This window comes from Melanerpes formicivorus, unplaced genomic scaffold (genome assembly GCF_026170545.1).
Source record: "Melanerpes formicivorus ecotype bairdi unplaced genomic scaffold, bMelFor1.0.p_v2 SCAF_28, whole genome shotgun sequence".
In the NCBI taxonomy this organism is placed as follows: domain Eukaryota; kingdom Metazoa; phylum Chordata; class Aves; order Piciformes; family Picidae; genus Melanerpes; species Melanerpes formicivorus.
The window spans coordinates 7,509,780-7,526,832 of record NW_027142380.1 but is presented as its reverse complement, the minus strand read 5'-3'; the positions used below and the strand labels follow the sequence as shown (position 1 = coordinate 7,526,832).

Sequence of the window (17,053 nt, the reverse complement as noted above, 5' to 3'; positions counted from 1 at the left end):
TAGGCAAGTCTATAGCATACCTAGCATAATGTACAACACTGACCTTCCAGGCTGATGACTGGAAACCTTTTAGAAATGATACCTTTTATGTGAAGTGGCTTTTACATGAAATGATTGAGCCTACATAAAATTGCACAAAAATCTTCCCTTCCCCCTTTTTATTTCCCCTCTTCAGCATTTTTGAAGGATCAGGAGGTTTAATGCTGAAAGTGATAATTTGATATTTAAAGTTCTGGGCACTTGGAGATTGTGAAAATAATCATTCCTAGTTTACATGGATGTTTAGTCTCCAAGATACAAATAAGATTTAAAACAAGCTAATCCCTTCACCTGGCTTCAGCTGGCAATGGTTCAGGCCAGCCACGTGGGTTTACAACAGCTCAGGATCGACCCCAGCTATTTTTACTACTTTTATGTCTAAATTGGCTTATTCCTATTTGCTTTTAAAGCATCCTTGGAGTAATAAGGCTCTATTTACTCAGCCCATATTTGTCTTGAATACACTTTTACAAAATAGCCGTAAGAGCCCCAAAAAAGGGCCACGTTTGTAATGCAAACACCTCCAGACAGACTCACCCCTCGAGGGGATGCCACAAAGGAATCGATTCGACAGCTGCTGACCGGGACTGAACCAGGCAGGAGCACACCGAGACACTCGGTTCGCTATCCGCTCCCCGTCAGCTGTGCTCACGCTCGCCTCAGCCGGAGAATGGGACTATTTGAGGAGCTATGGAAATGTGGGCTCTGAGAAGGCTCAGCCTTCCTGTTTGGAAAAGGAGAATTTGAAAAATCTGAAGAAAACAGGGAGCTACGTGTGAAAAAGAGACACAGCGGAAGAGGGGAGAGGCATGGAGGGGTGGAAGAGGTGGAAGTGGGGTAGGAGAAGGGACAAAAAGGAAGTTCGGAGGCAAAGGTAAAAAGAAATTAGTGTAAAGAGCTGGGAAAGTAAGGAAAATAAAATGGAGAAGGAAAACAGTGAGAGAGGCATGGAAGGAAGCTCTGCACGTGTTCTGCTGACTGTCACTGGGCTCTCTGTCCTCCCTCCACAGGGAATGGAGGTGCCTGAAAATAGCACCATTAGTCATGAAACACCGGCTTGTGTTAACTTGAAGTGGTGTACATCTAGAAAGAGAAGCTCACCAGACAATCAAACCATGGCCTGGTGTTAGGACTGGGCAGAGTTAGTAGTGCTCTCCCTGTCCCTTCTTCCCCTAGATCTTCAGGTGGGAGCTGAAGGAAAGAGTTGTTTTCATCCTCATGTCCCTGGGTGCTGTAGGGGCTGGGAAGTTTCAGGCAGAGGAGAAGAAGTGCAGGCAGGAAGGAGAGCAGGAGAACATGAATTCAAATTGGTTTGGGGCTTCAGAGTGCCTTGATTTTCAGACACATCCACAAAGAAGTATGATGAAGTACACGTGAGCATTACTTTTTTTACCCAGCATTGACACTTGGGCTCAGTGCCACATGGAGGAACTGGGATTGATTCAGCTTTTACAGGCCCTGTGGACTAAATTCGCTTTGATGCTCCTCTACCTCAGACAAGGTGAGGTGCAGCCTGTGTGTTGCCCCACCATGGCCATGCCCATAGCACTTCTGGGGCTCAGCAGAGGCTGGGTTGGGGGCTGCAGGTGATTCTTTTCATAGAGGGGAGCAGGGAACCATCAGGGCAGGGATTAGCAGGAGAAATGCAGGGCCTGTTTCAGGCCAGGGATCTTGAGTAGCACAAGCAGAGGACATGGAGCTGAGCTAAGACTCCAAGCTGGCTCCAGTGGCTGTGGACCACCACTGGAGCAGGATGTGCTCTAACCTGCTGTGGGATGCCTGCTCACCTGCACTGACCCACTAGACCTGGTGTGGTATGTGGTCTTGCAGATTTGCTCTGGTTTGTCCCTCAGCCAGGGCTGAGATGACCCCTCAGACCTGACACTGGATATTCCCTAGACCTGATGTCCCCCAGTCAGCCTTGGGATATCCTCTCAGACCTGCTGTGCGATGTGTCCCCCAGATCTGCCTACAGATTTTCCCTAGACAGCCCAGAGATCACACCCTAGACCTGCTGTCGGATAAGCGCAACATGTTGAGTGATGTCCCAAACGTGCCAAGGGATTTGTTCCCCAGTCCTGCTGTGGGATGTCCCCTACATGCACGGGACACCTCCCCGACCCTCCCTGGGACGTCCCCAGAACTACGGTGGGATGTGCCCGGCCGCCGTGGGCTGTATCCTTCCGGTCCCGGCCCCGCAGCAGCAGCGCTGGTCCCGCACCTGGGCGCAGTGGGGTGCGGGCGGCGCTCCGCGGCCGCGGCGCTGGCAGGGCGGGGGGTGACTCACGCCGCCGCCGCCGGCAGCCCCCGGCTTTATAACGGCTGGGGCGGCCGCCGCGCCCCGCTCCGCTACGCCGCGCTGCGCCCGCGGGGAGCGCCAGGGCCGCGGGACGGCACCATGCGGAGCTTGCGCGTAGCTCCGCCGCCGCCGGTGTTGCTGCTGCTGGTGCTGCTACTGCTGCTGGCCGCGGGGCACGGAGCCGTCATCACCGGGGTGAGCGCCGCCGTACGGCACCGTCCGACGGCACCGACGGGACCGACACCGGCAGCCGCGGGCGGGCTGGAGCCGGGCGGGGGGAAGGAGGGGAGGATCTGCCGCGGGGGGAGCGGGGACAGGCTTTGGCTGGGTGTCTTCGGTGAGTGAGAGCGGGACGTGAAGGGAGAAGGGAAGCCAGGGAGTAGGAGAAGGTTTCTGCCAGGGCGGATGCTTGGAGCTGGGGTTCTCTCTGGGGTGGGCAATGCCAGGACTCGGGGGTCTGTCCGGGATAAGTGATACCAAGAGAGAGAAGGATCGTGTAGAATGAGGGGTCCCTGGAGCTGAGAGTCTCTCTGGGATAAACGATAAGCAGGGCAGGGAAGGAAGGGCTGTGGCAGGGGATGAGAGATGGCGGAGCTTGGAGGACTGTCTAGGATAAGTGTCACCAGGACATGGGGGTCTTTCTGGGGTGAGGGACGAGCAGAACTGGGTTGTTTCTGGATTAACTGACCCCAGAGCTTGGGGGTCTCTCTAGGATGAACCATGCCAGGATATGCAGGGTGTCTCTGCAGTAGTGACACCAAGCAGGAGTTGCAGGTCTCTGGGGTGAGGGATGCCATAGTCTCTGTCCATTTAGGGTAAGGGATGCCACGGTGTGAGATCTATCCCTTTCGGGATGAAGGGTGCCCTAACTCAGCACGGGGATGGCTCCAGGCTGTTCTGTGAGTGTGCAGAGAGTTCAGCTACTTCTCAGGGCTAGAAGCTGTCACCTGTGCGTCCTTCCATGTAGCCCCCAACTGCCCCAGTGTTAAGCTGCCTCCAGACTTGCCCCAGGAATGCCTGGTTCTGTGCACCCTGAATCCTTCCAGCTGCTCCAGTCCTGCCATGTACAGGCCACCAGTATTGCAATCATCATAAAATGCTGCTTGCTTTTCCTTGAGTATGACTGTGCTGCTTTCTCCCCTCAATAGCCACCCATTGCAGACGGAGTCCTCTGCTGTTGTTTTCAGGCTTGAGATTTACTTTGGTTGTGAAAATATTGTTTTGTTTCCCTATAGACGTTATTTAACTCAAACTGTTGCATCATTCTTAAGTAAAATGATTTTTTTTTTCAGTGTTTGCTTTGGATTAATAAGCCACTGCTTGCATTCCTTCGAGAGCTGACATGTCTTTTGTAACCATCAGAAGTTGGATATGCAGCAGCTGATTACTCTGCTGCCTGTCCAGGCTCCCTGTCTGGACTTCCCTGAAGTCCATGAAACAGCTTGTAGGCATTTCTCTGGATGTCAGATTGGTTCCCCAGGACTGATTAATTTTCAGAGCAGAGAAAGTGAAGGATTATTATTTTTTTTTTTTAATATTTAAGAATTTCAAGTTCTTTGAAAGTAGAAATATTTCCAGCAATGGAATACCAGGTTAGAGAAGTCTTGTGGCTTAAGAGTCGTGGCTACACCTTTCAAGCATAATTAATCCATTAAATAATTGTGAAGCAGTGAATAATAGATCAAGGGTAAAGATTCAAAGAGTAAAAATAGATTACAACTAGAAAATGTTAATTTATTAATTATTGCTTAATTTTTGCTTAAATCACTTTGATGCATTTCTGGCTTCTGATGAATAGGCAAAGCTCAGATGAGAGCTGACATAGCTATTCCCCTCCTCATCCTCTGAGCCCCAAAGGTGCTGTTTCCTAGCAATTTAAGGACCTTATTCAAACCTTCCTCCCTTCAGTGGTGGTTATGTGCTGATCAGTTGTCCTTGGAGATGGAACTTTTTCCTTGAGCTGTTTCTTTTCATAACATCACAAAATGGTTTGTGTTGGAAGGGTCATCAAGTCCAACCTCCCTGTACTCAGCAGGAGCATCTTCAACAGGATTGATTTGCCCAGAGCCCCGTCCAACCTTAGCTGGAATGGTTCCAGGGATGGGGCAGCTACCACCCCTCTGGGCAACCTGTGCCAGTGTCTCACCACCCTCACTATAAAAAAATTTCTTCCTGGGGTGCTGAAGAGGAATGTCCTTCATGTTGTGTCCTGTAAAGATTAGGAGTAGCAATGTGAATTACACCTTGCAGTTAAGGTGTGGGCAGGAGCATTTGTGTGGAATATTTTCAAAACTTGTCATACATTTTTGGAAAGGGTGCCTCAAGAATTCTGCAGGATGTATACATTTGTGTGTGTGTGTGGTGTAGAAAGAAATTGTTCAGCACCACATTTTAGACACCCTTGCTTGCTAGGGTGTATCACAGTATCACAGTATCACTTGGGTTGGAAAGGACCTCGAGGATCATCAAGTCCAACCTATCAACACAGACCCCATGACTAGACCATGGCACCAAGTGCCACATCCAATCTCCTCTTGAATGCCTCCAGGGTCGATGACTCCACCACCTCCCTGGGCAACCCGTTCCAATGACAAGTGACTTGCTCGGTGAAGAACTTTCTCCTCACCTTGAGTCTAAACCTCCCCTGGCACAGCTTGAGACTGTGTCCCCTTGTTATGGTGCTGGTTCAGATCTGTTTTGTAGCTGAGTGGTCCTTCCCTCCAGGACCAGTTCCATGGAGGTGGATAAAGATCTCAGGGGAAGAAAGGGACTGGTGAGGAATTGCAGAGTCTCCTGACTCCAGGTGGATGACAACATGCTGAAGGAAGTCAAAATCACAGAATGTGAAGGGTTTGGGATTTTTTGATGATCAGGGGAAAATGAGACCATTAGAGCACATTTCTTTTTTTCTTTTTTGTTTTTTTTCTTCTGGATGAGGGAGGTTAGGAAGAAACCTTATTTACCTGGCAGGCTGTAGTGAATCCTGTAACTAAATATTCCGTGTGTTTGGGCTCACCTGTAGCACAGAGCTGCTGCCTTTGTTATAAGTGTGTTCAGGAGGAGGGCTGGTGGTTGGGGTTGTTCACACTAATTAACAGCTTGACCCTAACCCATCAGCTTTTCCCTAATCTCTGCCTGATTTTGGTCTGGCTTCTGCTGGTTGAACTCTTGTAATATTTACCCAGCAGAGCGCAGCCTAATGGCGTTTATGATGTAAACCCCAGGGTAATATCTGTAAGCTGTTTTCCTCAAGTGAATGTTGTGATGCTTGGTCTTCCCTTGAGCCATTCTCATCTTTTCTGTACGTTTTTACAAGCTGCCTGTTTATGTACTGCTGACCAGTGCCTTTGGTCTATCACTCCTGCTCTCAGACTCTAGGAGAATAGTGAGTTAAATAAGCATACCCTTGGGGTGTAATAAGAACCTTTAACTAAGGGTATTTCTCATTAGGAGACTGGGGTTTGCATTAGATTAATATAATACAAAGTCTGATAAGCTTTGCATTTAAAAAAGAGGCAAAAGGTTTGCATTAACCTGTTTCCAAACCCTAACTTGTGAACTGCTCTTTGTGGTTTCTGGTTTTTAAAACATACCCAAGAGTTTGCATTTTGGTTTGTGCTTATCTCAGCTGTATTGGGTAAGTGCCTGAAATATTTCCAATCCCTTGCAGGGAAAACACTGCCACAGTAGCATTTTCTTGGATGTGGACCTTTATGCCAAGCTTTTTTTTTCTTCTATTACACATGTAAGACCTCTTTTTAGTTATATGAAGTTCTAGGCAACAGCCACAAAATCCATAATTAAGCTTCTATTTTAGCTACTTCTGCTTGGACTTCTCTAATGAACCTCTCCTGCAGTCTTGCATTTGTAAAGGCACTCAACCACAAGGTATCATAAGAAACTAGAAGGAATGAATCACTGGTAGTCCTGTATTTGTCCCTCAGCTTCTCTGTACATTCCCCCTGGTCCTAGGGGGAATGGGACAAGAACAGAAATGGGTAGATTCAGGTTGGATGTTAGGAAGAAATTCTTCACCATGAGGGTGGTGAGACACTGGAAGAGGTTTCCCAGGGAGGTGGTAGAAACTTCATCCCTCAGGTTTTTAAGGCCAGTCTGGATGTGGCTCTAGGCACCCTGACATAGTGTGAGGTGTCCCTGCCCATGGCAGGGGTATTGGAACTAGATGATCCCTGAGGTCCCTTCCAACCCTAACAATTCTATGATTCTACATGGTTGTGGCTTCAAACATCCTGAGCTCATCCCTGAAACATGCCAGGGTCTGTATTCAGATTCTTGGGAATCAGCCTTAAATCTTGTTATTGGGCCCTAATGAACCATGTTAACTTGTGGTGGTGTGAGAGGCAGCTCTCAAGCACCTCATTTGTTTTGTTTCTGGAATATATTTATGATTGATGTTATTTGCTTGCTGCTCTGTTGAATTGCAGGCCTGTGACCGAGACCAGCAGTGCGGAGGAGGGATGTGCTGTGCCATTAGCCTCTGGATCCGCAGCCTACGAATGTGCACGCCCATGGGAAACCTGGGAGAGGACTGCCATCCTTTGAGTCACCGAGTGAGTTGGTCACCAGGGGGCTGTGGCAGAAAGAAATGGCAATATTCTGTGCTGTACATCACATTACATCACTATAGGTGGTGCCAGGGTGGGGAAACATCCCCCGTGATACAATACCCAGCTGTTTTCATCTGTAGGGAAACAGTCCTGAAGGTTCCCGCCTGAGGAAATGCATTGCTGTCAGAATTATGCTGAAGGGAATCAGAGGATGAAAGCACTACATGCTTCCCAGATTGTTTTCTCATTATTTTGTTGTTGTTGCTTTGCTTCATATCATGCTCCCAAAAGCTTCAGTAGTTCCCAAGCCAGCCCTGCCTGTGCCTACTGGTGTGTGCAGGAGCACAGCAAATGGCACCAGCCTCAGTGGAACTGGTCAAGATCCCATCACAAGCATAAAAATGTCACCAGCCAGTATTGAGTCAGCTGGTGCATCACTGCAGCATGGTCCCTGACATAAAACAGCAATCAAACACTTTGAGGGTGTTGAAGCACTGGATCCGGCTGTCCAGAGGGGCTGTGAAGTCTTTTTCTCTGAAGAGATTCAAAACCTACCTGGACATGATCCAGTTTAACATGCTCTGGGTGACCCTTCTTTATTAGCAGGGGGACTGGACTAGATGATCCCCAGCTGCCCCTTCCAACCCCTACTGTTCTGTGATTCTGTAATACCTCATTGTAATTCAGAGGATGAAGGCCATTGGTGCCTTCAAAAGCCTTTGAGAAGGTGTTGGCATACCCTTGTACTTGAGAAAACTCACTTTGCTCTCTTTGCTCTCTTTGCTCCCATTCTACACATACATTTAAAATACATATGTGTGTATATGTATGTCCACACACACATACATGAACACATTATTATATGATAAATGGTATTATTAACATAATGATATTAACAAATACATTTATTTAGATCTACATAATTACATATTATATGTACTATGAAAAGGGGTATTGGCAAGGAGCCTCAGAACTTGATGTTCCTCAGAGCCATCCTTAGGGAAGAGTATGGCCCGAAAGTCACCACCTGTGAAAAAATCAAGGCAACACATTTAGATCATGAATGTGCAGATAGTTAGTTGCCTCTGTAACTGCCTCATCCAATCTCTGGCTTCTCAGCTCAGCATCTATGCTTTCTTTTCTCAGTTTTAGGAAGTTCAGGGCTCTGTTCTATTACACTTAAACTTTTAAATCTTCTGCTGTGATAATGGGGACCAGATTTTCATTCTTACTGTGTAATGTAGCAGGTTTTTCTTGTAAGGGCTCTTTATGTTAACCAGAGTCTCAGGATAAAGGAAAATGTCTTCTAGGGTTTGGGGTATTTTTATGAGGTTATTGCTACTGAGTGATAATTTAGGCTGTCTAATATATTTTAATCTAATTTCCTACATAATTGCAATCAGAAGATGCCTGTCCACCCCAGAGTCACAGCCATAGTCACTGATGTTTAGAAGCTTTGTGAAGTTTAAATTTAGATTCCTCACCCCACTGCTCTTCATGACACAAAATACTGCAGCATGTGAAACTGGCTGTTTTTAAGGACAGAGAGTTTGCTCAGTGGTTCCTCTCACCTCAATATTTTGGTAGGGAGTAGCTGGGAGACCCCTGGCCCTGAGCACCAAGACCTTTCATTTGCCTTCAAGTCATGTACAGAGCAGACACCACCATGGACTTCCAAGGTCCCTTTTAATCAAATGCATTGTTATATGGCTATGTCACTGCCTTGGGGACCTCCAGATTCCACCTTCTCATTTCCTTCTCAGCAACTAGATGGCGTTGGCTGGATGTGGTTAACCATTTCAGCTGGCGTGGCAGAGGCAGGGTTTGCAGGCAGATGAGGTGTGGCAGGTCAGCAGAGCGAGCTGGCAGCACAGGGGTGGCTTTGCTGCTGCCATGCACATAACCCCCACATCTCTCCCGGGAGCTCCCTTGTTTCCTTTTCACCTACAAACTCTCCATGCTCATTAAAACCTGCTGCTGGGCACATGGCATGCAACGGCTGAGCCAGCAGCACCAGCACCAGTTCCGGGCACGTGGGCTGTGCCCACGCAGGCAGAAGCTGCACGTCCTGGCAAAGCAGCCGTCCTGCAGAGCTGTCACCTGCTGCCTATCCCCAGCCGGGTGTGTTATTAAGCCACATTTTCAGCGTGGGAGTCCCACTGAAAGGAACGTTTCCTTGCAGCAAATGTAACGTTTTGAATAAATCACTTGAGCTGTCAGAGGGCTGAGAGGTACCTCTGAGTCAGCCTTACCAGCCTGAGCAGCTCACACTTTAGGTGTTTCTGCAGAGCTGTGCGTGGGCACCCAAGAGGTGTGATTCCCACAGGGAGTCCCCGGTACCCGCGGTTGGTGGCCTTTCTGCTCAGAGAGGCTGGGGTGGATGGCACAGGGAAGCCCATGGCATCCCTCGCTCTGGGGCTGCTGATGCTGGGCAGGGGGCTGGCGCTGGCCCAGGGCATTTGCAGGTGATGTGAGTCCCCTGCTCAAGGCTTGCGCGTGGTGTGGCATCACTTGAGTTAGGCAGGTCACAGGATAACAGAATGGTTTGGGTTGGGAGTGACCTTTAAAGGTTATCTCCCTACAGTGAGTAGGGACATCTTCAACTAGATCAGGTTGCTCATAGCCCTGTCCAACCTGACCTGGAATGGTTCCTGAGCAACCTGTGCAAGTGTTTTATCACCCTTAGTATAAAAAAAAATCTTTCCTTCTTTCCAGTATAAATCCTCTTGCAGTTTAAAACCATCACAAAAGGCCCAGCTCAAATGATTGTCCACATCAGGTCCTTGGTATGATGCATGGGACAATGTGTGGGACTTAAGCTTTCTTAAAGAGAAAATTTGCACACTGACACAAAGCATCCTTGCAATATTAAAATCACAAGCTCAAAGACCTAGGGATCTGGAAACAAGAGAATTAGGGCTGCCTGCCCAGCTGGCAGCAGTGGCTTTGTACCTCTGTCCTTCCCTTGCAGCATCCCACCGGATGCTCAGCACATGCACCTCAGCTCCTGGCCATGCTGTCCTGCTTGGCTCAGCTCATGTGCTGGCAGAGACATGGCTCCTGTAAAAGACAGAGCTTGTGATGAAGTTATTCAAGAGTGTCAGTGCACATGCATGTCATGGCACAATTAAATCTCTTTAATGCAGCCCATATGTGTGCTTCCTGCAATGCAGCAGGGCTGGAGAAGGGTGGTTTGAGGTGAGAAACCTCTGCCCCATGAGGAAAAGGATCCTCCCTCAAAGGGAGGTCAGGCAAAATGACCTCCAGAGATCCCTTCCAGCCTGAGCTACCACGGGATTCTGTGGTTCCTGTGGCTTACAGGCTGCTGTGTGCCATATGACAAGGTAGGAATCAGGGCAAGCAGAAACTCCTGCAGAGTAAGCACCACAGAACATGATGCTGAAGGCCAGCATGGTTTCACAAGAGATTCCTTTGTGAAACAGGAGTAAATGGAGAACATGTGCTCTCCATAAAACTGTTGGAGTGAGTCTAGAGGAGGGCCCCAAAGAGGAACCAAGGGCTGGAGCACCCTTGCTATGAAGACAGACTCAGGGAGCTGGAGTTGTTCAGCCTGGAGAAGACTCTGGAGGGACCTTATAGCTGCCTTTCAATACCTGAACAGAATCCACAGTAAGGCTGGAGAGGGACTTTTCCTAAAGATGTCTAGCAATAGGACAAGAGGGAATGGTTTTAAGCTGAGGGAGAGTAGGTTTAGGCTGGATCTTAGGAAGAAGCTCTTTAGGACGAGGCTGGCAAGACTGGAATAAGTTGCCCAGGGAGTTTGTGGATGCACCCTCCCTGGAAGTATTCAAGGCCAGGTTAGATGAGGCTTTGCACAACCAAGTCTAGCTGAGAGGCATCCCTGCCCATGGCAGGGAGGCTGGAGTAGATGATCTCTGAGGTCCCTTCCACCCTGAGCCATTCCGTGATTCTCTGAGTCATGGATGCAGATTCATACAGCAACAGGGACTGTTATGGTTTGCTTTTAACTGTGGCTTGACTGGGAAATACAACACTGTTGGCTTTGTCACCTGCTCTCCAGCCCTCGTGGGGATCTCCTGCTGTGGAGGAAGGTGGGTGGCATTCCCTGCATTCCCACTCTTCATGCCTGTGCTCTCTGTCCTCAGGTTCCCTTCTCCGGGCAGCGGATGCACCACACCTGCCCGTGCCTCCCCGGCCTGGCCTGCCTACGGACCTCTCCCAGCAAATTCAAATGTTTACCAGGCTTCAGAAAAAAAGATGTCTTCTTTTAGCAGGAGCTGTTCTGCACCACAAAGAGCTACTTGATGTATTCCTTTTCTTGTTATTGTGATGAGCAAGGTACTTGCCAGGGGAAACCCTTCACCATACTTTCCTGCCTCACCAACATTAAAACTGAAGATGAGATACTGTGCTGTGCTGGCCAAGGTTTACAGGAGGGACTTCTGCTGGGAGGTGCTTTCATTTTGGGGTGAGCAAAATGACATCTGCTAACGCAATGCTGCTTTCTGAGAGCAGGAGCTTGATTTCTGAGCCATCTCCTGCTCTTTACAGCTTCATCTTCACCCCAGAATGAAACCATCTGAGATTATTGCCAGGGTTGGAAAACTCTGGCCATGGTTTTCCACTTTGGAATGCTTGAATCGAACGGAGAGTTGAATAATTGTGTAGTGTGAAGCATATGACAATTGCCAAAAACACCCTGTATTTACATTACACTTCCTAATATATATATATATATATAAAAAATATATATTTTATTTCCTAATATTAATATAACTGTATTTGTAAGTTAGGCACATCTCTAGGGGGAAAATTTAACCAATAGAAGTAGCTTTGACACTTTGGGAAAAGTGGCAGGTGGAACCAAAGCCTTTCAACATTCAAAGCATTAAAAGAGTCTTGTCATTTTACTGTTCAAAGATGAGAAGCAGTTGTTGTTACTTGAGCTGATGTAAAACTACCTGATCATCTCAAACTGTGTGCTAAGATGTAGTTTGTATCTCAAAAAAAACAAAGGAACCCTGAAGTTTATTGTAACAGGCTGCCTGACTTCTTGTATATGTAGCAAATTTGCTGTGTAAAAATTCTGTATCAGAATACTGGCAGTATATGATTTGATTTATTTTAATATTATAACATTATTTTGTCATTGTGGTTTTCTCTTTTCATTTGGTGTTTTCTGTTATCACCTACTCCCTTCATCCGAGCTAGTAGAGTTCCTTATGGGTAGCTTAGCAAAAGATTATATGCCCCTGGCTGCTTTTAGGGCAACTCAGCAGTTTACCAGCCACAAACTCCTCGACCAAGCTGCAGTCTTAGACGATGGAGGAGGCTTGGTGTAGCTAATATGAGATGTTTTTCTTGGAACCTGGCTCAAATGATCAACTTTAGCCCAGCAGACATACGACTGGTCAGTTTTCTATGAAGTACTGTGCAACTTCATATTTACTTGTCAGTCCCTGGAGCTGGAATTCCAATAGTTTGTGTGAGTTCCACACGTTTCTTGCTCTCAGACATGTAAACATATACTGGAACTGGAAAAGCGAAGTCATTCAGCTCTCAACAATCAGTGCTTTGCTGCTGCTGACGATGGAGGGGTGGGTTGAGGGAAGTTAGCATGCTTGCATGAAGCCAAACACCTGTATTATTTAGAGGAGATGAGAAATGTCCCAGTGAGTTTTCCAGGCAGCTTCCCGTGGGCTCCACAGCCTCTCTGTTATTCTGCCAAATCCTTGGGGATCCTGGGCGTTAGAAAAATAAATGTCTTGAGAGATAAGATTGCATCTGTCTGGCTGAAGACAGCTCAGCCCCAGGGCTGCCACTGCAGAGCCTACATATTTTGCTTTGCCTTTTGCAGCGGCAATACAGCAGCTGTACAAGTGACAACAGACTCAGGCCCTGTAAGGAAAAAAAAAAGGAAAGTCTGAGGTGCCACCAAATTATAATTTTATATGAATTTTATATGTGCTTTACATTAATGTGATCAGGTACAAAGTGCCTGTATTAGAGCTGACGTCTTAAAGAGGCTCATTGCTAACCCAAAGGGCTGGGTTGTGCTGGTGAAAGCCCAACTCATTCCCATCCTAATCCCGTGACATGTGAGCACTGCAGAAATTCTCATTCCCTGGGCTGAAAAACGAACCCCAGACCTGGTCCTACCACTGTCACTTTTAAGTGGGGCACCCCAAACACCCCATGTACCCACACAGTGTGAGTCTCCAGAGGGGGAATTCACTGGGAGCCTGGGGGGGTTGTATTTCTGTCCATGTCTCTCAGTATAAAATTAGCTTAACCCCATGGACATCAATTTACATTCAAAGGGAAAATCAGAGAATCACAGAATGATAAGGGTTGGAAGGGACCTCTCAAGATCAGCGAGTCAAATCCTCCTGCAAGGAAGATTCACCAGGCAAGAAGGAAAATAGAAACAGCCCAAATGTGTACATGTCCCAGGTCTTGCTCCATTCATTTTTACTGAAGCACGCTGTCATAGTGCTCAAAACGATGAACCATAGCTGGAAAGACCAGCCCTGCTTCTCACCTCCCACTGGCACAAATCTCCACTGACAACACTGAAGGCAATAATCCTGGTTTATATCACTCTAAATGAATGGAGAATTATATCTGATGACTGCCTTAGACCTGCCAAACTGAACTCCTAGGAGAGTCTGTCAGACAAGAGCAGAGCAACTTTGTAGTTGTAATTTGTTCCAATTAACTTGTGGGATTAAGCATTTATCTGGGTAATGAGAACAGTCCCAACTACATGAGATCAAAGTTCACACTATCTATAGAAGGTTGAAGTGCTCTTGTCCTCAGACACTCCTGGAGAGGGCATTGGGAAGGTGCTGCTTTGAGAGAGACATCCTGTACTTGTCCTCAAGAGGCTCTCCACACCTTGCCTGCCACTACCTGAGCACAGCTGCTAATGTAGAAGAGCTGGAGGCAAAACCTCACTGTCCTACATCTCCACTACATCCACCTGGCAATCATTATTACAATTCCCCTTTTAGTAATTTAATTCTCCTTAATTGACAGTTGCCATGAAGGTTAGTTGATTTGAGAGATCATTTTGGAAGGAAGATTAAGCTTTTGCATCCCAATTCTTCCCTAAGCCCTGGCCTAATCAATTATCTTTTCTCCCATCCTAGGGGAGATTTCCTAACCCAAGTACACTTGCAAAGTGCTTTTAATTCCTTTTTGCAGTGGAAAGGGAAAAGAAATCCCTTTACTTTTGCTTTACAGTGATAATAGGTAAACCAGTGGGCACAAGATGTATTTCAGGCTGCAAACAGCCATGCATACCCCTCTGCTTCTCCCTTGAGTCAGCTTTTGACTTGAGAGAGACACCAAACTGGACTCAACATGAAGGATGGAGAAGGAGGCCAGCCTCAAGCCAGCTCTGCCAGGAAAGCTTTTCTGCAGCCTGTGCTGCTCAGTTTGCCTCAGCACCACCAAGGCAATAATCCTAGGCCAGGGACAGCTTCCTCACCTGCCTGGGAGGAAGGCAAAGGGGAAGACCCTTGCAGGAGAAATCAGGTGAGAAAAGAGAACAAAAGCCCTGCAGCCCTGAAAACAGCTTTGTGAAAGGGAAAAGATTAATCTCCAGTGCATGCAGCTTGTCTTTAAGAGAGCCTGGTTCAAATGTTTTCCTTTCTTTGCTCCACTTCAGAGATCTGTGCCGATGTTTGGTTTAATTTTATTAATATTGGAGCAATATTATTAATTATTAACAGAAATGTGTGCATTAATTTTTAATATTATATTAATATTTATATTGCAGATATGCTATAGAATAATGATGATATCACACCAAGCAGTAGGAGTTTCCGTGTTTATTACCAGGCACTGAGTTAGCAGAGAGCCATGTCAGGAAAGGACACCACCACATGTAACGAGTTGCTGCCTTAATTTGATTACATGCTTATTAGGAAAGGTGAAATAAGGTGTTTAGGGTTTGAGGGTGCACAGCTGGCTGAGCAAACTCGCACCTGTAAGCCTTGGGGGCTGGAGGGAAAGCTCTGCTGCTGAACTGGAGAAAACTCAGCTGAAGCTCAGCCTCATCTGCATCCTCCTGCTCACAATTTCCCAACTGGGAAATCGAGTCAATTTAAACTAAACAAAACAAAACAGTTTACAGTCTTTCTCAGATCTGCATGAGTGCTTACCTAGGAGGCAGGTCACCCTAACCATGGGTTTCCATTGGTTTATAGGAGGACTAGCTGCAGTGAGGGTAAATCACATGAGGCTGAGGATTATCTGGGTGGTGATGAGAACAATACAGAACAAGAGCTATCTGTGTGGAGAGCTCTAAGGTAAAAGCCAAGATTAGAATTGCAAGCCTTGCAAGCAGGCTAAAAACTTTAGATGTGTTATTACCCTCAAATTCTAGTGTCTTAGAAGATCTTACAGCATACCTTATCAAGAGCTACTTTGTTGATTTGCCTCATCAGCATAATCCACCATAATGATGTATGATAGCAGCAAGTATGACCACAGACTGAGGTTCTTGCTGATACCTTCCCCTCACCCCAGTAGCTCTCTGATTTGTTATTACTGCACAGATGGGTATTCAAAAGAAACAGAAGGTGCTAAGAATCCCTTGATTTAAACAAGATGTCTCAGGAATTTGATCTTGACAATGTGTAACATGTTTTCCAGAAGGAATTAGAAAATTGCAGGGGGAGAAAAGACTGCAAATACAAGAGGATTTTAACAATAGCAAAATCAATGTGCCTTTCTCCATCACATAGATATGAAATGCCAAACCAGCAGGGGTGCAGCTGTTAGACTAATCAATAATTCTGAGCACAGGAATGGAGATGAGTTTAATGCACATCAAACATACAGCAGATCACCTACCGCTTTTCAAGGAGAGTGCTGAGGGCGTGCAGACTCAGCCCAATGCAGCAGGAGACAGCTCGGTGATTTGGAAGGGCAGATTCCCCTGTATGATCCAGAGACCTCAGAAGAGAATGGTAGCTTTTTGGGCCACTCTGCCCAGTCATCAGGGCTGGGAAGGGCTGAATGGGAAGGGCTGAAGCCTGATGCTCTGAAGGGAGGGAAGATGGCAGCATGTGTCCTGGCAAGGAATTCAGCACAGGGTAACAGCAAAGTGCAGGAAAGAGGACTGAGGACCACATAGCACACTTATGAACACCCTCAAAGGTCTGAGCACAAGACAGCTTAGTATGGGGCAAAAGGGAGTACATGCACTACGTAAAAATGATGGAAAGACTCCTTTGGAAGCCCCAGTTTGCCTGGGAAACTGAGTATGTGGTAATTGTACACCAGGAGTGCCCAGAGCATCCCAGATCGAATGCTTCCTTACGCTATGGCACCAAATATCAGCATGCTACAGGCATGTCCCTGTCCCCAGGAGGTTACAAATCTCATAGACCACAGGTGCCTGGGCTGTACGCAGCATGTACACACACCACTGCAGTCTGAGCTATCCTGAGATGCAGAAGTGTTCCTGCCCCTGTCTCAGCAGGCAGCATGGGAAGGCTGGGCTGTAGTTGTGTCTCTACCAGCATCCTGCAGATGTGGATCACAGAATCATTACGGTTAGAAAAGACCTCTAAGATCACCAAGTCCAAACTCCTACTCAACAACTCCATGACCACCATGATTCCCCATAGAGCTCTGTACTGCATGGGCAGTGTATCTCCTCCTGGGCTGGGAATCCCACCCAGCACCACTGAACCCCAGCAACACAGCAGCACAACACGTGGAAGGGATTAAATCTGGTTCTGAATGTAATGCGGCTTTGTAAATCCCAAGGCTGTAGTGAGAGTCAGAAGCAGGCTGCAAACATGGCTTGGTTGCAGCCAAGTGAGTCAGGCTGAACCTTCTCTCTTTGTCTCTTGTAGATGTGGGTTCACTGGTGTCAGTTCATGCAGGCACTTGTAGGCTCTGCCAGCACAAAGGGGAGTCGTGGTTCTTGCTGCAGAGAGTTCACAAACTAGCAGAACTTCTATTAATTTCAAGGGGTATAAAACTGAGCTCCTCTTTATTTACTTCTCTAGGCTACTCTAGAGCCCAGGCAGCACATCTCTAACTGCTTCCTTGAGACATACCAGAAAGGCCAGCTCAGGGAGAGGCAGCTGCAAGCATGATCACTCTTTCCAAAAATTTCACTGCATCCTGTCAAATTAGCAGATTT

The 17,053-nt window shown here is 47.2% G+C and overlaps 1 protein-coding gene across 2 annotated transcripts; it reads left to right on the top strand.

Moving 5' to 3' along the window:
• Positions 1-2,437: 2,437 nt before the first annotated feature.
• PROK2 (prokineticin 2) lies at positions 2,438-12,037 on the top strand. Of its 2 annotated transcripts, XM_068154421.1 has the most exons (4): positions 2,438-2,533; positions 6,784-6,947; positions 10,128-10,152; positions 11,034-12,037. In XM_068154421.1, exons 1-4 carry the CDS (start codon positions 2,438-2,440, stop codon positions 11,157-11,159), a joined length of 411 nt encoding a protein of 136 aa, XP_068010522.1. In that variant the 3' UTR covers positions 11,160-12,037. The 2 variants fall into 2 exon arrangements, with proteins under 2 accessions (XP_068010522.1, XP_068010523.1); XM_068154422.1 differs by lacking the exon at positions 10,128-10,152 and having other exon boundaries at positions 6,784-6,909.
• The last annotated feature ends 5,016 nt before the right edge of the window (positions 12,038-17,053 follow it).

Coding starts and splice junctions, on each gene's coding strand:
- PROK2 (XM_068154421.1), top strand. CDS start 2,438: ATGCGGAGCTTGCGCGTAGCTCCGCCGCCGCCGGTGTTGCTGCTGCTG. Junction 2,534..6,783: donor ACGGAGCCGTCATCACCGGG/GTGAGCGCCGCC, acceptor GTTGAATTGCAG/GCCTGTGACCGAGACCAGCA. Junction 10,153..11,033: donor GGATCCTCCCTCAAAGGGAG/GTCAGGCAAAAT, acceptor CTCTGTCCTCAG/GTTCCCTTCTCCGGGCAGCG.